This window comes from Lycorma delicatula, chromosome 7 (genome assembly GCF_047948215.1).
Source record: "Lycorma delicatula isolate Av1 chromosome 7, ASM4794821v1, whole genome shotgun sequence".
Classification (NCBI taxonomy): Eukaryota; Metazoa; Arthropoda; class Insecta; order Hemiptera; family Fulgoridae; genus Lycorma; species Lycorma delicatula.
In genome coordinates, this window is record NC_134461.1 from 64,665,014 (window position 1) to 64,687,688 (window position 22,675).

Genomic DNA, 22,675 nt, shown 5'->3' on the forward strand with positions numbered 1-22,675 from the left:
CATACTTAATGCATATAATAAAAACTGCAGTTTTCAGTTATCTTTTCTATATTTAGGGAATATATTACATGAAGACATGAAAGTGGTAGAGTATATTAATAGTTTCAATCTTTTTTTTCCTAACATCATGTGAATATTTGTAAATTACAGTTATTTACTTTATTTGTAAAATTATTAATCTTTAATGCAAATTGAACAAAATGATCTTAGATTTGTGATGTTTGCAGTTACCTTTTACCATCTTCAGTGATAGTGTTTCTGGTGGTATCTCATTTTTATGTAATTGATATATTTTTATTAATTTTGGAAGACAGCTATTTTATTTAGGCTGTGATAAAAAATTATATGTGAATTAAGTCTGCTAATTTAGTAAATTTTTTTGTTTTTGAATATTTTATAATGATCAAGGGTATTAAGGTGTGGTACATTTTTAGTGTGTGTAGAATTAATTGATTATTAATATTTTAATGAAATTGAGATATGTTTCTATTTGGTGGTTTGCAAATGTTGAGTCACATTGAAGTGCATCATTTTAATTGTTTAATTAAGAATGCAAGAGCAGATTGGTTTATATAATCAAAGCTACATTATGGCCTAAAACCACAATATAGGTATAATTATGTGTAAAGCTATGTTTTATACATAATATAATTCTCACTTAATATTACGAAGACATTGTATCCAATACTTGATCTTTTTTTCTAATTTGTGCACTATTTTTCCTTGAGTCTTCGCATAGAATATTGTGAATTTTTTTTTTATGTTGGAAAAACAAATAAGTGTTATTTCTTCAAATCTATTTATGTACTAATATTTCTTAGTGTTTAGTTTTTCTATGTTATTTGTACAATCATGTATCGTGGGTATACAAAGTAGTTTATGAATCAAGGTTCTAAAAGCTGAGTTGTTTGAGGTATTAATGTTTTTGTGGTTTTAAGGTCAAAGAAATTTACTTAATTTTTTGCAAATCATATTTTTGCTAAAAAATATGATTTGCATCATATTTATACATAAATATGTATAAACATTGTATAAATACAAATCATATTTTTGTATTCATATTCTGTTGTTTTCTAATTTATTAAAGGAGTCCTAAATAAAAGTGTTATTACTATTATATTTATATAGTACATGGATAGGGATGTCTTTCAGCAGTTTTATGAACTATATCATTCACATAGGCAAATAAAGTAAATTTGCCTACATTTCATACAGATTTAGCAAGTACAATTCCAAATTTTTGATAACCAGTACAGGGTATTTTTTTATTTACTCTGCTGAACATTTATGAATACTCATATTAACTTTTTAACATCAGTAGAAAAGAAATAATGGCAAAATATATATATATATATATTTTTTCAGATAAGAAACATTGCTCTACCAGTCTTAGAAAGATGAAGCAATTGATAACTTGCAGAAAATACAATCATAATCATAAGATACTGGTATACTATATCTCCAACTATTGTATTACAGTATATCCTATTTAATAACTTAATAAACCACTGTCATACTTGATTCAAATGTGTCAAAGATCTGAAAATTATAGGAGAAAGTTAAAAATCCCTTATTAAATAAATTAGATTTAGTACACTTAAGAAAATGTGAATTATACAAATTTTTTTGATGCCCTACTCTTTATTAACGTCTCAATTGAAGTCATTTAATGTACACTGTAATGAAAAATAACAGCAATTAATCATAGTCTGTAATTCATTTTACTTAACATCCTGTTAATAAATCACATTTATTATATTGAAAAATAAAACATGCTTATAGTCTTTAATAATATGTGATCACTTTAACACCTCCCCAATGAACAAGTCCAACAATAACCATGGACACATTATTCCATTAATTATTTTATTAATTTAACTTAATTGCTACAGTCTAATCGTAACTCAAACTCATCTAAGTTTTTCATTTACACATGATTTTAGCAGCTATGTTTGTAGATGGGATTGCATCATAAAAACACATTAATTCATAATTTTATATAGAGTACAATTATCTACTTTTCTTAGCTTCGTCATAATTAAATCATATGTTAATGTGTTTTGGATATATAACATTTTCATGGAATTTGTGTAGATAATAATGAAAAGATAATGAATATATGTACTGTGAATCTCATAGTACAGCAGGTTTTGAAAATGAAATATATGTGAAAAGTGTCAACATGATTTAATTATGACAAAGCTAAGAAAGATAGATAACTTTACTCAATTCAAAAACAATTTTTGTGTATATTTTAATTTTTGATGTTCTGTTATGTTAAGAAAATAAATTTATCTTATAGAGAAACTGTTATGTTCCACTAAATAGTTATGCAGTATATGATTTTTCTAAGAGGTTAGGTTATCATACAAAACATATATCAATGGTTTTCCTTAGCTCTAGATGCCTGTTTTTAAATTAATTCTGTTAAAAAAAAACTGAGATGAGTAGTGTGAAGCAGAAATTTTTAAAATAATTATACAGTTTGCAAATTATAATTGAAAATATTTAATATCTTGAATTGCCCTAAGAACTGTTTTTAAAATTTCGACTTTAATAGAATAATTCTTAAGTTTGTTTTTCGGTTAACCACGTTTACGTTAATTAAAAAAACCGATTAAAAATTAGTTATCTCTTCAAATAATTAATATAGTATATTTTGTAACACTGAATTATCGTTCTTGATTAGAACAACGGAGTATGGGCTAGGAATTCCTTCTTTACGCTTTCCCTATCTTCTGGGTCGGGCAGTGTTGGCTTAATTCCTTTAGCTCTCCTATCTTTCTGAACGGTTCCCCAAAATGTCTTGCACACTTTGTAATTTTCGACTTGAAATTTGCATTTATCATAATCATAAGCGTTGTCATTCAAACACGCGTAAACAATTTTCTGCTCTTTTAAACAAGGATTATTAAATTCACTATTTACTTTTGTCAATTCAGCCCGTCTTCTCTGTTCTCTAATCCTTTCCGATTCTGTTGACATTTTCACCTCACTACAAAAAAAGTACAAGAATTCTACCGAAAACTAAAAGTCCACTGAGGAGGTTATGTATTTAATCATTACGGTTTGGTCGATTCCATTACACTTTTGGTTGTAATTTATTGCTACGTGTGCTGTAGTAAACGTTAGTAATGAGAAACAATGTAATACTTGTGTGTTTTCTTATTCAGAAAAAACCTAAATAATTTGACCTTAAATTGTCTTCAAATCTGTTACATACTTATGATGTGAACATATGAGCACATAGTAGTGCCAACATAAAATATGAATTCTTTACTTCTCAATAGGTATAAAAAGCACCTGGTCCAATTTTAGCGCTGCATGTTCCATTAAATCGAACATAATGTTTTGAGAGCGCAGATATTTGTGTTGAATGACAATTATCTATCATCAATAATTGACTTTCTTTCACGTTTCAGTTTCCGTAAACTGGATTTAAAAACATAAAAGGACACTCATTATGTGTGAGCGGTCTAAATATGCTATTACTATAAGAGGTATTTGCACGTTTGGGCCCGTTTTATATTATTGAAATTTCACTAGCATAATACATAATTTTTATTAAGATTGGATAAAAATTTTATGAATTGAGGACTAGCAGCGATCTTTTGAATCGTCGTCCGTTATGTTACTGAAGTGACTCTTGTATGAACTATACCTGAAGTTTTTTTAATGACATTTGTATGCAGTATGTTAAGTTCTTTTAATATATTAATGTTTAAATAAATATATAAATGTTTGTAAATATTTTACAGGATCAGATAGATCATTTACAATATTTAAACATATGTGCTGAGACAATTAATTCAAAAATGACTCAGACTGATCGACAGCGAGTATTAAATGATTTAAAATGTGTGCGTCCAAATACGAGGTTGTTATATGTAACTCCGGAACAAGCTGCAACTATGACATTTAAGGTTGTTTAAATTATTTTTCATGAGATTGTTATCCTATTAGAGTTAATTTTTCTGTAACTAAAGTGCCTTATTTTTTTATAGCATAAATGCTGAATACTGATGGTATTCTACTTCTTTTAAATCATTAATTAATCAAATACTTTTTATCAATAAAAGATGAAGTTTTATTCTAAAGTATCATTAAAAAAAAAGATTACCAATTATCAAAATACATATTTTAACTTTAACTTTATACCAATTTATAAAATCTTTTATGAATAAGATTTTTCTTACATTCTTAAGACCTTACTTCGTCCTGTTCTTTTTTTTATCACTTTCTTTCAGTCAGTGTCCGGATCTGATTGAAATATTCTTTTTATTAATTCTTATCCTGCTACCATCTTTGTAACATGATCTTCCATCCTTTTTTAATCTTGCTACACGCTACTCCATGGCTTCCATGAATTAGTTGAAGGGCATGAAGGAGCTTTACCCTTTGCCTCTTTTCCAGTATCTTCATCTTCATCTTGTGTATCTTCCAAGATATTTTCTCTTTCTGAGTCCTTTCACATTTCGTTGTTGATATCTTTCATTTCTCTTGTAAGGGTTCCTCCTTTTCTATAACTGTGACCATTTCTTTCTTATCATCCCCGTCCTTTAATTCCTGTAAGCTCTTTGGTTGCATCAGTGTGTTATTCTTCATTCTACTAATGTTGTTTCTTTCATAACCAATGTTATAAAGTAACCTTACTTGCATTTGTAAGTACTGGGTATAGTATACCTGAATAATTTTTACTTGCTTATTTTAGGGTACATCCGTGCTCTGGATGAGACTCCCCATACTTTTACAAAATAACCATTCATCACTGATCTACTACTTTCTCCAAATTCTTCTATTACATTTCCAATTCTTAATATTAAGAATCTTGGAAATGTAATGTTATCTTTTAAAGTATTAACTTTAAACCCTACTCATCTGTTTTCTCTGACTCACGCTGTAATTGTGGATCTGATCTTCTTAATAGTGATGGTTACATCACTCTTTCTTAGATTAAATTTTGCTGGATACTGCTCTACTGTTTTTCTTCTCAGATTCATTTATCTGTGAAGTTCCCATTTCATACTTTCCCTTATCAGCAGGTTGTTTGTTAGCCCCATTACTCTTACCATTTTTTTTCCAACCTCTTCTGTTACCTTTCTCTGTATATCATCCATCATAAATTAATAATGAACCAGAGCACACTAACTTGTTTAATACCATTTCTGTGCTCTATCCAGTCTTTTTTCTTTTCTTACTTTCACACAGACTTATCTTCTTTCATACATCTCTTTCACTCATGACATAATTCCCTTTTTCTATAATGCTTCTTCTTTTTTTCTATTTACTCATTTCATCTCTTTTCAGCATCCAGAAGGATTAGATCATCAAAGAGCTAGTTTTAATTTCAGGAAAATTCTTGTAATTTAAATTATATATTTGATTTCTATTGTATTGTTGTTATATGAATCTTCATATTTGCCAGTTAAAAGCTTTGTTATTATTCTATATAAAATAATTCAATAATTAACTGAAATAAAAATATTAAAAAAGATTGTTAGCATATTTTTCAATATTCTTATTTCTATTATTATTATTAGACAAAAGTGCTAAAAACACATAGCAGAAGCAGTTTACTGTAAGTAAAAGCTAGTTAATTTTATATACTTTTATTATTTTTTCTTTAACTCTACAAAATAAAATTATTAACTATGTTTCAAAATAATTGCTTTATTTATTTCCAGAACATACTGGAGGATTTGTATAAATATGATAAGGTTTCATACATAGCTGTTGACGAAGCACATTGTGTTAGTCAATGGGGACACGATTTCAGACCAGATTACCTTAAACTAGGGCAGCTTCGTACTCTGTATCCTTCTATACCATGGATTGCTCTCACTGCAACAGCAAGTGCTGCGGTAGGTGTGAAACTACCTACTAATGATTTTTTTCTCTAATTTCTTCTTTAGTGAGGAAAATTGGGGGTGTGATCAACATTTAAAAACTTAATGTTTTATACTTAAGTATAAAAAAAAACTTGTGGTTTAAAAAAAAATATGTTGATGAAGCTGAGAAAAATAATAATATAGAAACTAAAACAATTATCAGTAGCATTTACAGCACAGCAAAAAAAAGGAAGTAAATCTACAGATTAATAAAAGTCTAAAACTGAATAACACTGTGAGTAAACACAAAATATAAATAAAAAAATAGTAAAATTAAAACCAAATCTGAATATTAAAACAGTGTACTAAGAAGCATTTCTTACATCATTATATTACAGATGTTTCTTCCATCGCAATAATAAAAAGAACAGTTTTAAAAATAAAATCACAACTAAATAGCAGTGTTAATGCATTTCTAAGTAAAATTATAAATATTTTGTTGATTAAGCAGTTTTTGGAGTGTTGCAGGGAGTAGTATCCTAGAAGCAAAAGGATATTATTATAATATGTTAATGACAAAAACTACTTTTAGACTGGTTCCCATATATCATCATAGTAATTATGGGTGCAGTTTTACTGAATCAGATACTTATAACTTTGGTAGACAAAAGCTTGTACTACAATTGTCCTTACTCATAACAAAATGAAAATATATTGTAAACTGTAAAACAGTAATAATACTACTTATCATAGGATGTCCTCCACTGTACAGTTAATATGAAATTGATAAGATTAATGAACAGCTTTCTGTTATGAACATTTAGTTTTAATTAGACGCTAATATTAAATCATGTACAGAGTGTTTATAAAATAACTACCCTGTTTCAGGTATTATTTAAACAGAAAATTTGTAAATTATTACTTAAGTGAGTATGTATTCTGAAAGGGTTAATTTCAAAGTTTTTTTTTTGTATTTAATATACTTTGATTTGTTGCCATTCATTGAGACTGTATCCAGCTCTTCCAACGTACTTGCCAGCATATCATGTGTAATGGATGCTACTGCTGCAGCAATCCTCTACTGTATGTGGTTGATGTCATGGATTTTCTCAGAGTAAACAATGATTTATACATGCCCCCAAACAAAAGAAATGTAGTGGGGTCATGTTTGGGCTCCGTGGTGGCCATGCGTTTGGCCCTCCTCTTCCAATTAACCTGTTTTGAAACTGAATGTTTAATGCAGATGTTTGATAATTTCATGTGATGGCTCTTATGTCCAAATTCTGCAATTTACAATTGTGTTGATTTACTGACCCACTTTGATGGAATGTTGCTTTATCTGAAAACATAACTTTTTCAGGTAGTCTTCATTTTCATTAGTGTTGTTAAGCATTAAAGCTATAAAATCCAGTCTTTTCACTTTGTCATTGGGTTTGATTTCACTTAAAAATTCTATCTTGTACGCACATAGCCCAAGCTTCATATGCACCTCTTTGTACACTGTAAATTTAGGTATTCCTAACTATGAATACGCCTTACTAATGTTTTTTTTTTTGGGTTGTCCATACAAGATGCTCAGATCTAGTTCACGTTTTATTCATATATGGACAGTCTGCCTGGTGTGACTTCCCCTTTAAGACACTACCTGTTTTCTTCAACTGATTAAACCACTGCAGTATTGTTTTATTCATAGGAGCAGCTCTGCCATAGTCTCATCTATAATTACGCTAAACTGTGATAAATGATCTTGTTTTGATAATCTAAATGACGGACTGAGCTTTCTGCTGCGGTGTCGTCATGACTGAGAATGAGACTGCCAACTGGATTTGCAGTGAAGGTCTCACAGTGGTGTCAACTGCAATAAATATTTGTAATGAAAAAATAACAATATAATGAACTTAAATATAAAAACCAGATGATTTTAACTGATTCCAATATTTCATTATGATTTTTTGAGTTATTTTGTAAACACTGTACTATGAAGTATAATTAATTCCATAGAAAAGTAGTCTACTAATCAGTTAGATTCAAACCATCACTTAGAACACAGTGTCATGTGCATTTCCCTGTGTAGTAAACATAACATAAAAATTAAACAGGAATTTGACTGTGTTACACCTGTGTGAATACAGTGTAAAACATTTTTGAAAAAATTTGTTTTTTTAACATACATGAAATTACATAATGATTTTTAACCATCTGCATTGTAGCATTAATTCAATAACTACTATTTTGAAAGGAGTTGTATTCTTTTCTGTTGATTATAACTTGAATTTCATTCAAGGAATCCAGTTAATTTAATGTTAAAAAACCCAATTTATAGGAAGAATGTTTCTTAACATTATAATGTCATTATTGTAATGGTTCACTTTTAAACAAATTAGTGTGCCCTTAATATTATCAATAGGTAACAAGTTTTAAAATTGTCATAAATAATGATAGAGAAAACTAAATGTAATTCTAAACACATTAATGAATCTACCGTGGCAAGAATTGTTATGCTTAGATTTTCATGACACTTTGCTGATGATTAGTTATGGTATGGTATGTATAGTTTGATTTTTTGACATCAAAAAAGAATGCTCATAAATCTTTGATTGCAGCTTGAGGATGTTAAGAACTATCATTAATTAAAATAATAGCAGATTGAAACTGCAATAACACCACTAGGCTGAACATAAATCTTTCATTTCAATTGTTACCTAATGATTTGAAGTAGTTACAATGATATCCCTTAGCTAGCTCTTTTTTGAAACCTTTAAACTTGAGACTTTTATTTTACATGTAATGTATTTTTTCTGTAGTGCTCTACAGACTTTTATTATAAAAATAGACTTTTATTTTTTTCTGTAGTGCTCTATTAGAAAATAGAGCACTACAGAAAAAATACTGCTCTGTTTATGAACTTTCAAAAATACGGATTAAAAAAAAAGTTATGCTCAAATAATATAGTCTTTATTCACACTTTGTGAATTGATATTTTATTTTTCAGTTAATCTTCTAATTTTTAATGTAGTATTCATTTGTGTATTTATATCTACAATTTTAATTAGACTTAAATCATTTCTGTTTTTTATTTTAAAATTAATTGTGTGATATATGATGCTGTTCAAGTTCAAGATTTTACTACACTTTTCCTTGATACCCATCCAGGGAGTCAGGAACAGCAGGTGTAGTTGCATTTTTTAATTTGTGGAATAGCATACCCACATTTCTAATATGTTTTATTAATACTTTTATGTATCAATCAGAATAAGATACTTGTTTTTTTACTCAATACAGAATAACTTAAGAAGTATATTTGTCAAGAAAGCAACTGTATCATATCTGATTTTTACCTTATAGGATTTGGAGTGGTATTTAGACCAGTATGTCATAACAGCATCTCAAGAAATCTGTAATTTAATACATTAGGTTACCAAAAATTACCAACTTAGCTGACTGTAAAGTGCTAACACATGGGCAATATTTGTTACACAGATCCAGTTGAGAGAGTTCGTTTGCCTGTTTTCAATATTCTTAGACTGTTCAGAAAGTAATTTACATTTTGGTAAAAAAAAAAAAAAAAAAACAACTGTTGAAAAAAGTATTATAATTTAAAAATAGATCCTTTAACTACTTTTCTACCAGTTTATTGCCAGATAAACTGAGACACTTCTTATATCTGTGAATGAGATATTGTATCCCTCAAAAAAATCAAAATATTCTGCTGCCTTGTTTTCAGTCACTCAGTGACACTTTCCTGGAGCCCTTCACACTCATCAAAGTGTTTAGTTGCCAGCCAGTTTTTCATGTGAGGGAACAAATGGTAATCACTCGGTGAAAGACCCAAAGAACTATAGTCATCACTTTTCTTGCCGACAGTGTATTTGGACATCTTTTGGAGTGTGTGGCCCCATTCCATAGATTTTTGTTTTGACATTCATGCAGAAAAACCCAAGTTTCATCACTTGTCATTATTTGATCAAGTAGTGCCTCACTTTCCATGTCATACAAACCTCAAGAAAAGTCAAATCAGATGACATATGCTGAAATTTATATTGTTTTGAAAGAAGTTTTGGAGCGCAAATATTATGGTAACCCAAATTTTTTATTACAACCTAATGCAAAAGGCTACATGAAATCTTTCAACTAATCTAATAACTGAAGAAATTTAATACCTGATTTCACTTCACGAAAGGTGTAATTCCTATAGCAGCACACATTTTAACACTTGTAAAAATCAACAAGATGCATCACAGTACTTCTGATGATTCACACACAGCATAATATGTGTTGAATCATGTTAGCAATGACCATCAAGGTAGTGCCACTATCCCCATTCCTTGAGGAACAACAGTAAAGCATAAATTACTTACTAGGTAGCTCTTGTATAAATGAAATATTTGTGTTTTCGTAATTAGTGACTTATAAAAATTCTGTTTTATAATATGAATTTTATTAAATTTCAGGTGGTAGATGACATATTCAAACAGTTGCATTTGAAAAACCCTGTGGCTAAGTTTAAGACTCCTTGTTTTAGATCAAATCTATATTATGATGTAATCTTTCAAGATAGATTAGAAGACTCTTATTCACATTTAAAAAAATTTGTATTAAAATGTTTAGGAACTGAAAATTCCAAATTAAGACCAGTAAGTAGTTAATATTTAAATAATCTTTGAATTTATTTTTTATCATTTGTACTAACTGCATTTATGATGAGTTCTGGTCAAGATGACAAAACTATCCTGATCAGAGGTCTGTGGGTTGATCGAGCCTCTCTTTTTTATTCTTTTTTTCTTATTCCCTATTTGAGTGTTATAAGAACTGGGTAAGCTGCCTTCCTGTTCTTTTTCTGGCATTATCTTGGCATTTTCTAGATGCCAGCAATGCAACCACCTCTGTATTTGGGCTCATTGAGATCTAACCCACACTGTTGCCTGTGGAACTGTCCAAGGATTCTGTTTCTTACCCAGGAGTTGCAGAGAATGCCAAATTAATGGTTTGTGGGGTCCAAAATCTAATGCAATATGATTAGGTTCATATGAACCTAATGCATATGATTAGGTATCATAGGATTTCATTTTATTCCCCATTAATTTTAATTAAATTTTTATACTGGTAGCTTTTAATGTATTATAAGTTATTATTTTCTAACACCTTCTTGTAATGCTATATATGAAAAAATAGTATCCATTAAAAAAATGGTACCCATGAATCTTAGTTATTGGCATGAATCATAATGTAGTAAACTAATAATAATAATTTATTATTATAATGACTTGGATGTGCTGCAGATGTATTAGAATACAAGGAAGATGAAATAATAGAGAAAAATACCAGATTTGCCAGAAATCAAATCCAAGACTAGCAGATCTTGAAGACAGCTTAAATAACTAGCTGGCTAGTAAAATCACTCTACCTGCAAAAGGAGTCTGTAGCAGCTGTTTTTTTTAAATCTGTTTAATTGATTTTTATAAATTAAATGACATCAAACTTCTATAAAAGACAACATTAGATGTCATCATATATATATTCCTCATAATATTTAGCAACAAACTACATCCTGAATTCCTGTAATGTCACAACTTAACAATAAACAGAAAACTCATTTCAACAGACAAAATCATACATAACTTATCTAATAATCATCCTGCACAATACAAATATGCATTTTTTTTACAACTGCTACATTTCCATAATACAAATGATATAGATGCTCATGTCAGCTAACAACATTTTGGAAAAATTGAGCTCAATAAAACCTTTAACACATGTTAGTTACCTAACTTTATCTAACATTATTGATGGATTGTTATATAAAATTTAGTGAAAGAACAAAAAACCAACCTTGTGACAAAAAATACAAAATATTTACACATACATAAAAAAAAAACATTCATACAGATTCATTACTTGAATTTTTAGAATGTAAGGTTGTTTGCTGTTTTAAAACCACAGATAAAAGTAATTAAGATCATGTAATGTAATAACTGTATGGTTCATTAAGCACACACTCATGAACACAGTGACCCAAAGGTATCAAAATTAAATTATAATGACTGATTACTATGTATTGAGCAAATAAACATATATTCAACCACAGATACCAAAAATACTTGTAAGTACCACACAGAACATAAGACTCAAGTTTTATTAATCACCTTATAGAATTGAAATAAATGTGTGGTATTAAACACAACAAAAATGCAAATTTTACTCATACTGTGCAAAACCTTTGAATTCAATGTTCTTGAAAAATGTAAAATTATGGATATACTAAATTTAACAAAACCAATATATTAAATGAGCAAAAACAACACAAAATACTATTAGTTCATATGTTAAACAGGCCTCCGAATAACTAAGGTAAGAATAATTAAAATCAAAGGTCCTCTTCAATACTGTGAAGAAATGTTTTGATTAGAAGTATCCTACAACTACTTTAACATCTTTTTATATTTTTTAATTAGTCTAATTATTATTGTTTTTAAAAAAATATTTTCATATATAAAGGGGTTTCTAGGTTTGTAATTGTTGTAATTTCAGTGACTATTTAAAAATATTTATTTTACATAAATATTTTTATATTACAGCATGAACGTGGTTGTGGTATTATCTATTGTCGTACAAGAGAGTTAACTGAAGAGGTTTCTATTGTATTGACACAACTTGGAATTAATACAAAAGCTTATCATGCAGGTAGGTAAAAGATTTGATTACAAAAATAATTTTTTAAAGGGAATTTTGTTTTGAAAAACTAACTGCAACTGAGGGCAGTTTGGAAATGTCAGCCGCCACCATGGAAGTTGCAGGGGAAACCCCCTCACAACCACTGGTCGAGAGGTGGAAGAAAATCTTGCCCGTAATGTTGGACTGCCCTAGGAAGTGACCCACACTGGCAAGAGCCATATCCACCATAGTTTGTGGCCGCCTGGTCGCAAAGAGCACTAGTAAGGCTATAATTAAGCAGCGAAGATAATTTCCGGGAAGTGCAGAGCTTTCTGTACTCAAAGGGCATCACTTTCCACACTTACCAGCTCCCTAGGGAGAGGGAGCTTAAAGTCATGGTCTGGGGTATCCCTGTTGGCGCCACCTACAAAGAAGTGAGAGAGGAGCTCTCCTCAGTAGGTGATAGTGAAAAAGCTGACCACAAGGGATGACAGGGAGACCCCTACGTGCCTTGTGGCACTTAAAAGAATGCCAGCCATCAGGGGCATCTATGATCTGGACAGCATGTTTTATTGTAAAATAACAGTGACAGCATTCGTGTCATGAGGGGCCCCCTCAATGCCACAGATGCCAAAAGTTCACCCACTCATCAAACTATTGCTGCAGGGCACAGCTCTGCGTCAAATGTGGTGGGCATCTTGTGGGCGTCAACCACGAAACGGCATCTTGTCTGAAGTCACTAGAAGAGCCCGCCTCATGTGCGAATTGTGCAAAGGGCCTCATCCGGCAAATTATAGGGGATGCTCTTATTACAATAAACACTTGGCCCGACAAAAGGGCACCCCACAAAAGTTTGTGATCACTGATGGGCGTAGACGGGCGCTGGTCGCCAGGGGGATACCAAAACCCCAGCGGCAAGAGGTTCAGCCCACGGCTACCCTGGCTGTGGGAAAGGAGGCGCTACCTCCTCCCACATTGCTAAAGCCCCAATGGGTTGTGGTGACCGAGAAGGTTGTGGCTGCAAAACCAACCAAGACCAAAATTAAGACTGCCCCACAGGCGACAAAAGAAGCTAGAAATTGAGGAAAGTCGCAGTGGGTGATCACCAAGACTCATACTGCGGCAAAATCTGCAAGAGCTCCCGAGGCTCCGCACCCACCAAAGGTGGGGTCAAAAACACCCAGCCGCCCTGGCGATAAAAAGCCGGAAGCTATGTCCTCAAAGGAGAGCGCCAGAAAGATTTTCTCAAGGATGTCAAAAAGACGTCCTGTCCGAAATTTTGGCTGTATTGCCCTGCCTGTTACAGGCGAAATGTATTAGGGACCTACTTCAGTCTGCGATTGAATGCCGCATGACCTTACTCATCCGGTATGGCTAGGCAAACTTTGCAACTGCTGCAGTGGAACGCGCATTCTGTAGCAGGCAAAATGGTAGAGCTATGCTGTTTGGCTGATGACCACAAATTGATGTGATACTGTTAGGAGAAACGCACCTCAAGCCGGACAAATCACTGATCCTTCAAAATTATTTCACCTCATGAACCGACAGAGTAGTGTCACCCCAAAGCCCACCAGCGGCAGAACCAATATTTTAGTCGACAGATGAATCACACATAGGTGAATCGAGGTGCATACCAATGTCATGGAACAGACCTGCATACCAGTGCAGCATCTAGACAGTATACAAACTGGTCTCGGCATATAACAGGCCGAACTTAGCTGTACCCATCACTGACCTATATGGCATGCTATTTTCCAGAATGCTGGAAAATGGCGAAGGTGGTACGCCTGTCCAAAGCGAGGAAGAGTTTATATCCCCCCCCCCAGAATTACAGACTGATCTCCTTACTATCTGCAATGTCAAAGCTGTTTGAAAGAATTTTTGTCGAGCGACTTTGGCAATGTTTAGAACTGGAGGTTCAGCCTGAGCAGTTTGGGTTCAGAGAGGGCCACCAATGACCTCCACTAGTTTGACTGGTGGTTAGCCTTGTCGGAGGCTTGAACTGGAAAGTGGTGACCACGACCATTTTCTTGGATGTGGCTAAAGCCTTCTATAAAGTTTGGCATGATGACCTACTCGCTCACACGACGGTCCTTGGCTGCCATTTCAAGCTAGTAAGGTCTTACCTACTGGGAAGACAGTACGCAGTATGTGTTGCGGGATCCTTATCAACTACCAGAGCGATAACTGCTGGGATTCCACAGGGGGCAGTCCTTTCGCTGATTCTATACACTGCATGTACAAACAATATGCCGTGTCAAAAGGTATCAATACCGCTTTATACACTGATGATACAGCATATTACTACACATCCTGAAATTTGGATTACGTTGTTGAGAGATTCCAACAGCAGCTGGATTTAGTGAAGCTGTGGCTTGGTATTTGGAGAATCAGGATCAATGTGGAAATGTCCATGGCCGTGCTATTCACATGCAAGCAATGCACTCCGGCCAGACAGCTTGAAATCTCAAGGGAAATATACCCTTTGAGACAAAAGTTAAGTGTCTGGGAAAGGTCGTGGATAAACGACTTTCCTTAGGGAACATGTAAAATATGTGAGAGTGCAATGGCCGCCAGGACTTCCCTATACCCAGTGCTTAATCAAGCCAGCCCCATTCTGCTGATGACTAAGATACTCATATACTGACTCTATGTCTTGCCAATTCTGACATATGCCTACCTGGGAAGAGAGGCTTTCTTGTGCTCCACGTTCTAGAAAAAGCTGAAGACTGTCCAAAACGTGTCACTACATATGATTTTCAGAGTGCCATGGTTTGTCAGAAACACCATACTTTGCTAACAACGCGGACATAAAAACTGTGTCTGAATTGGGTGTAGCACAGTTGCACGGGTTGTTTGGGAGAGTGGCCATATCAGAGCACAGCCATCTCAGGGACATCTGCTGAGAGGACCATACACCACAAGGTGTGAGGAAAAGGCCTCGCACCGTGTTAGATGAACCACTGTGAAAAGGTGGAACGAGCCTCTGCATCTGGTGAGCCAACAGAGAACTCCCAGAAATGATCGCGGGCCTTTATAAAAAAGATGTCCATGTAAAGTTGTTACCGTTCATAAATGTATGTACATTAAAAAAAATTAAATAAATTTTATTTACCCCATTCCAGTATCATAAAATACTACAAAATAGAAAATATAATATAACACCCTAACTAGTGATTAACAGATAATTAAACATTTAGTTGTGTTGTATTTTGTTCACATTAAATATAAAATAAAATAAATACTTAAATCAATATTAATATAATCTACCCCATTATAATATCCTATAGTAGTATAGATATAGATAAAATCTAATGTTCTAACAAGTGCTTAATAATAATTGAACATGTGGTTTTGTTGTATTATGCTTCATAGGTGTCCTCTACGGGAAATACATAAGACTCTGCTCCCTGGCCAGACCCTTTTCATTGTCTACAGTCAAGTTAGTGGAAGTTTTCAATTAAATAAACAAAATAAAAAAATAAAATATCTTTTAAATCTTTTATTCATAATCCATTAACTTGATCACATTCTAATTTAATATTCATTATTACTAACGGAAATATATCTACCTGACCAGTGTTAACTACTAGTAGAACACTTAATTATTTAATGATAAATTAAATAAATTGTTAACTTTCAACTTTTGCAGAAAACATCTGAATCTAAGCCCATACCATCCTAATTAATGTTTTTCAATATTATAAGGGGCTTTTTTTTTTTGTGTGCACGAGCGGAAATTAAGAGCGATTTTGCCATACTTAATAAAAATTAAATTTTATAAAAATTTAATATGTAGGTAGGTTGAATCATGAGAGGTTTGTCATATTGCCCTTAATGAGGTCTGTTGTATCTTACTGTTGCAATGTAGAACATGCCTTCTTTTTATGACTGTTACAGGTGAACGAGCACAATGATGGTAGCGACACGATTCCCCAAACCCTTCCTGAATACACATGTGTCTGGAAGCTTCCTCCAAACACTAGGGCCCCCACGGAAGGAAAATTCCTGTTAGACCAAAAGACTCTAGCACCTAAAGGACTTCAGAGGATGGACTGAAGGGGAATATTGCCAGAAGTACAAAGCACATACATGCTTAGTATCTTTGTATCAGCCCCAATCAGTTATTTCTCAATGGTCTAAAGGACCAGAATCCATATACCAAATCTGTCCATAAATAAAATAAAACAAAATCTATAACCACCACTAAACAAATAATAACACACCAGATAAAGTAGCAAGGAGCATTTGTCCAGGTTCTGCAGTTAGTAGGGAGAAAACAAACTCCAGCTATCCTTGCGTTCCGTTCTGTTTTGAAAAGGAACTAACTTTTTTCTAGTGTGTTGTTTAAATTTTTCTTGTGATTTTAAATTTTATTTATTCAGTAAGTAAGTAATCCAGTGAAATATTATGTATAGATTTTCTCACACAGTCATCGCATTGAAATTTTTAAAAACTATTTACTATTTTTTTTAAATTGATTCCAATATGTCTTCAATTATATGTCCATTTTAATAATTATAATAAAATTAGTATTAGTTTTGTTATATGTAATAGTTATTGCATAACATATTTAATGTCCTTTGTTATACAGGATTGTATATATTGAAATTTATAATTTTAAAAGATTTTTTTAAGTAAGTTTCATTTTTTGTTTTTTTATTATTATTGAATTATTATTTACTGTAAAAGTTTTTTTTTACAATCTCAGATAAATAATTAAATCAATATATTTAAATTTAAAAATATGGTCTGATTTGTACCAATATTTATTTGATATAATATTTCATTAATTAAAATTTTATTCGACTATAACTCTGGAACCAATGAAAATAAGTATTACTTATGATATATTGTTGAAAAGCTCTCAATGAGGGCTTAAGTCCAAAATCCAAACTTTTTTGGAGTTTGGGCTTTTTTTAGATACTTTTGGTTCAGTTGATTGCAATCAAAAGGGGATGTGCAAACTGGATGTTAGAACAGTACTAAATCCAAAATATCAACATCCTTCAGCTAATTGTTTTTGAATTATGCAAGATGCATACGTAGATATATATACGTACGTATTTATAGATGTCATGCCGAAACTAGTCAAAATGGATTCAGGGATGGTCAAAATAGATATTTCTGTCGAAATCTGAAAACTGAAATTTTTGCGATCACATTACTTCCTTTACTTCGTATAAGAAAGTAAAAAGGATTGAAAGAAAATTGTAAGAAAAATGATTTTTTTAATTTATTGGAATATGTTGGAATTAAATTATATGAAATTCAGCCATATGAATTTTACAATCCAGACTTGTAGGGAAGCACAGCTTTGGAGTTTTATGTAAGAAACAGATCACATTGATTCATGTGATTCCCTTTTAAGTTTCTGTCCGATTAAAAAAAAAAGAAGATTCTTGTTTATTATTAAAGTTTTCAGATTCATGAAAACAATTATATAGGTTGGCGAATTAAAGCGCTAAAATCTTCAGTATAGAGGATCTATTAAAATTGAAATGTAGAATTTACTTAAAATATATAAAAAAGCTGTTTGATAAATTTAATAATTTAAGTTAATTATAATAGTTGTTTACAAGTAATACTATATTTGTTGGGCTTTAAAAAATGTATTTTTTGTATGTTATAATAACATACAAAACATGGTGATATTGTGATGAGTATTTTGCATTTATTTATTTATCCATTTTAGGTTTAAAAGATAAGCAGAGACTGGAAGTTCAAGAACAGTGGTTTGATGGGAAGTTTCAAGTTATAGCTGCAACAATAAGCTTTGGAATGGGTGTTGATAAATCAACTGTTAGGTGTGTTATTTTTTTGTTCATCAGTTCAAATTGTATTTTGAGGCGATTGAGTGTGTTTGTGTGCATATACTCATGTGAATGTGTTTAACAGTGACAAAAAATAATGTTTATTCTACAACCATGTTTTTATTTTTAAAAAAAGAAGTCAGTATTTAATTAATATTAGTTAATTACGTTTTAAAATCGAACCAGCATAAAAATTAAAATCCCCAGTTTATACAAAGTTGTGTGTAAATGTTATACTATTTTTTTTATTTTATGTATTCCTGACCCCATAGGGGAAGACACTCTCCGCCACCCGCTCTGTTCCAAGCTCTTATGGGCTTTACCAAAATCATCTTCAAAACCTCGGCTTTTGACATATTCCAGTCCACCTCAGTCAGGATGCCACCAAACTGTTTTTAATGCGTTTCTGCTTTTTTAAGTTAAATTTATTATTTTATATAAAAGCTAGAAAAATATGAAAAGAAAGTAATTCAGAAATTAGGCTTATTGTGCAATAGATTTGTACTAAACCAGCTCAGATTCCCCAAAACCACAATTGCCCTCCCACTGCATTGATCAAGTATACTATGAGTGTACAGATCCTAGCATTCTCATCTTGGATCTATGAGGGTTAGACTTCTGCTGATAATAGGGCAAGAAGGATTAAGAAGAAAGTAAGGGATAGATGGTAAGAAAGGATAATCTACTCATAAAGGAAAGCAGAACAAGATGAAACAATCATACCTTGAGGATACCTTAAGGGTTTTTTTCAGCAATGCTGTCTATTTTGTCTGATTGGAGTAGTTTTACCAAGATGGGAGCTACATGTTATTGGTAAATGATTCTGTGATCAGCTTTAATATATGCCGCAAATTAATTTTTTCCTCCTGAAATTAAAGAATCATCTAAAAACTTGTACGTGATTCTTAAGTGAACCACTATTGCAAAATGTTTGGTAAGGTAAATATTACTTATGAGAAAGATGGTAAAATATATATATATATATATATATATATATATATATATATATATATTTTAGTATGAAGCTGTTGAAAGTTATTAAACAGAATGAAATCTAAGGCACATATGACTCTTATTTTCTTAGAAAAGAGGAAATGTTTTTAAATATGCAAATAATTATATGTCATAAATATTTATTTCCATCTGTTATTTGTTATGTAAATGAGGTTTTACTTTAAATTGATTTCTGATTTATTTATTTAGGTTTGTTTGCCATTGGGGTGTACCATCAAGTATTCCTGCTTATTATCAAGAAAGTGGTAGAGCTGGAAGAGACGGTAAACAAGCATATTGTCGTATTTATCATTCAAGGACTGCTAAAAGCTCTTATGAGTTTATTCTTCGATCAGAAGGCAACCGTGCCAAAACTCAACAAAAAAAAGACCAAGCACAAGCTTCTTATAAAGCATTTCTTAAAATGGTCGAGTATTGTGAAACTATCAGGTAAGCATTTATTTATTGTATTAATTACTAAAGAAATAAAAAGTTCTATTTCAAGTTAATAATTATTTAAAATATTATTTACACTTACTAATATGTCTGATGTTATTGAAACAGATGTCGCCACTGGACATTTGCTGAATATTTTGGAGATCAAAAGCCACCATGTAAGAATCGTTGTGATGTTTGTGTAGATATGAAATCTGTTGAGGAACACCTTAGTCATTTTTTGAGTAATACTTTAGTTAAATCAACCAAGCTTGTTCATGCTTCTCAATTAAATACATCATATGATGATCTATATGAAGGTGGGCGTAGGGGACAACGTCTGTAAGTAATTACTACCATTACTAAGTTTTTACATTTTTCTTTCTTTTAAATGTTTTTAAAATGATAAATAATGAATTAATATATTTTAATGAGATGTTAGGAACTAGTTCTATAAATTTGAGATATCTATTAGATGCTACAATCAAGTGATTTTAGGTGATGTGATATAAGATATAAGTTGACCTCAAAATAGCATAGCCATTGTCAAGAATATGCCCATGTCAAGAAGCTTAACAGAGAAAATGAGGGCTGAAAAGGTCTTTATTGCCTTTTCATTAACTTATTTCTGAATATCAGTGTAGCAAGGACCCTAAAATTAATTTTTCATTCTCTTCACAGTAGGGGCTGCATAGTTAATACTGTTCTAAGAGAAAGTAGTTCTAACTATTGCCTTTTATGCTTCTGGTACTTTACTTGTCTTAGAGCCATGAGAAAAACTGGGACTAGCAGTTACAAGGGATAAATTTATATTGTTAAAGTAGCATACTGCTTTCCTGGCTGTAGCCATATACACTTCTATAGCAGCTATATCTATAACAGGAAAATATATAGATCATCCAAAATAAATTAAAAAAGAAAAAAAATAGACTTAAATAGTAAATAATCTGAAAAGAATTCTTTATCCAATGCTACCAAGTCCAAAAAAAAACTATTTCTGTCAGATGAATGTTTGTTCATAAGTACTTATGTGTGTTGGCCTATATTTGGTTTTTTAACTCTGCCCTATGACATCATACATAATCTGTTGTTGCGTACTACAAAGCTTAAAATCTTATTCAGTCTAGCTTCACTTATCTATACTATGTGTTGTGTTTCACAGAGTTATTAGTGTTTCATTACATTTTCATCAATTCTTTATAATACAAAAATGATTTTTCTCATTTTCATTTGCTGCAACTTGGCTTCTTTAAAAGTTCATGGATTTTCAAGTCATCCTGACAATTTTTGTTATGTCTGTGGTAAATTTACACTTAAATCTCAAAGAAAGATTATTTCTGAATTGATAAAAACGACTTATAAATTTTATTTTGATTGTGCATTCGGGGATCATAATAAAATATGGGTGCCTCATGTTATTTGCATATCATGCTCAGTAACTCTAATGAATGGCTGAAGGGGAAATAACGAGCCTTTTCATTTGCTGTACTGATGGTTCAGCGCGTACCTAAGAACCACTTCACTGACTGCTACTTTTGTATGATGAATATATTTGGATTTTCATTCAAAAAGAGCAAGTTCATAAAATATGCAGATTTATCCTCGTCTATAAAGCCGATACTACATGGTGAGGAGTTATTTGTACCACCATCTAATCCAACATTGCCAGAAGAACAATCTGAAAATGAAACAGGTGATGTAGAGGATGTTGAAGCATTTCTTCCTACATCTAATAAGAGATCTCATTTAATTCAACAACATGAATTTAATGATTTAGTTTGCAATTTAAAGTTAGCAAAGCAGCCAGCTTAACTTCTGGAGTCTAGATTGTAACAGTGGAATTTTTTAGCAGAAAAAACAAAAGTTACTGTGTTTAGAACACAAAATAAAACTCTTTCAATATATTTTACTATGAAAAATTCATTATATTTTATACTGATGATGTCCTAATGAAAAAGCTTGAAATTCAGCATATTCCTGAAAAATAGCAACTTTTTATTAACTCTTCTAAAATTAGAATGAAAACAGTTTTATTGCATAATGATAAAAAACAGCCATCCATTCCATCAGCTCATGCGGTCAACAAGAAAGAACATATGAAACTACGGCATCAAAATTAGAAGCAATAAAATACAAACAGCATATGTGCAAGTTTGGTGATCTGAAAGTTGTTGCGTTACTTCTTGGTTTACAAGGTGGGTTTACAAAATATTTTTTATTGTTTTCTTTGTCTTTGAGAAAAAGTCATTACCGAATAAAGAACTGGCCATTGCAACAGAATTTTGTGGCTGGTGAAAAAAATGTAAAGTATTTATGAATGAAGTGAGAGTGGTAAAATCATACTGCCACCACTTCACATAAAACTCAGACTCAAGAAAAATTTTGTAAAGGCACAGGCAAAGATGGACCAGGATTTAATCACTTAAAAATAAGGTTTCCTAAATTTCATGATGGTAAACTTAAGGAGGGTATATTTATTGGTCTGCAAAACAAGAAACTGGGTCCATCCTGGAGGAGAAGGTAAAAAGGTAAAAAAAAATCAAGAAACTGCTGGACTCAACCTTTGACTATAAACTTTGCAAATGTGAAATAGCTGCATTGAAGTCCTTCAAAGATGTAGTTGGTGGTTTTTGGGCAACAGAAAAGATGACAACTATGTTTTTTTGGTTAATAAGCTGGTAACTACAAATGCTTAGGCTGTTGATGTAATTAAAAATTCATTTCCTACACTCCCACCTAGATTTTCCCCCAAAAATTTGGGTACTGTCGGTGATGACCAAGGAGAGCATTTCCCTCAGATATTCCGAGTATGGAGCATCAGTACACCAAGGAAGATGGGATCTTGGAATGATGGGTGACTATTGTTAATTTTTGTGTAGAGAAACTGATCAAACATTGCACAAGTGAAAATGTTTGTCAACATATTTTAAAAATTAAAGGTAAGACAATTGC

General features: G+C 31.7%; 2 protein-coding genes across 3 annotated transcripts in view; one reads left to right on the top strand and one right to left on the bottom strand.

The window, feature by feature from the left end:
* RecQ5 (RecQ5 helicase) overlaps positions 1-22,675 on the top strand; it is a 47,540-nt gene that overhangs the window by 4,692 nt on the left and 20,173 nt on the right. The window contains exons 3-9 of one of the 2 annotated variants that reach the window (XM_075370513.1): positions 3,759-3,923; positions 5,685-5,861; positions 10,280-10,462; positions 12,407-12,512; positions 18,178-18,289; positions 19,499-19,738; positions 19,853-20,043. In XM_075370513.1, the coding sequence (XP_075226628.1) occupies positions 3,759-3,923; positions 5,685-5,861; positions 10,280-10,462; positions 12,407-12,512; positions 18,178-18,289; positions 19,499-19,738; positions 19,853-20,043 (1,174 nt within the window). Of the gene's footprint in view, positions 1-3,758; positions 3,924-5,684; positions 5,862-10,279; positions 10,463-12,406; positions 12,513-18,177; positions 18,290-19,498; positions 19,739-19,852; positions 20,066-22,675 lie in introns of both variants that reach the window. The other variant, XM_075370512.1, reaches the window with a different exon arrangement.
* Positions 1,699-3,247, bottom strand: LOC142327438 (coiled-coil-helix-coiled-coil-helix domain-containing protein 7). The gene has a single exon (XM_075370515.1). The coding sequence runs from the start codon at positions 2,983-2,985 to the stop codon at positions 2,686-2,688; it is 300 nt and encodes a 99-aa protein (XP_075226630.1). The 5' UTR covers positions 2,986-3,247; the 3' UTR covers positions 1,699-2,685.

What these genes read in the sequence shown, in the direction of transcription:
- LOC142327438 (XM_075370515.1), bottom strand. Translation starts at nt 2,985, where the DNA reads ATGTCAACAGAATCGGAAAGGATTAGAGAACAGAGAAGACGGGCTGAA.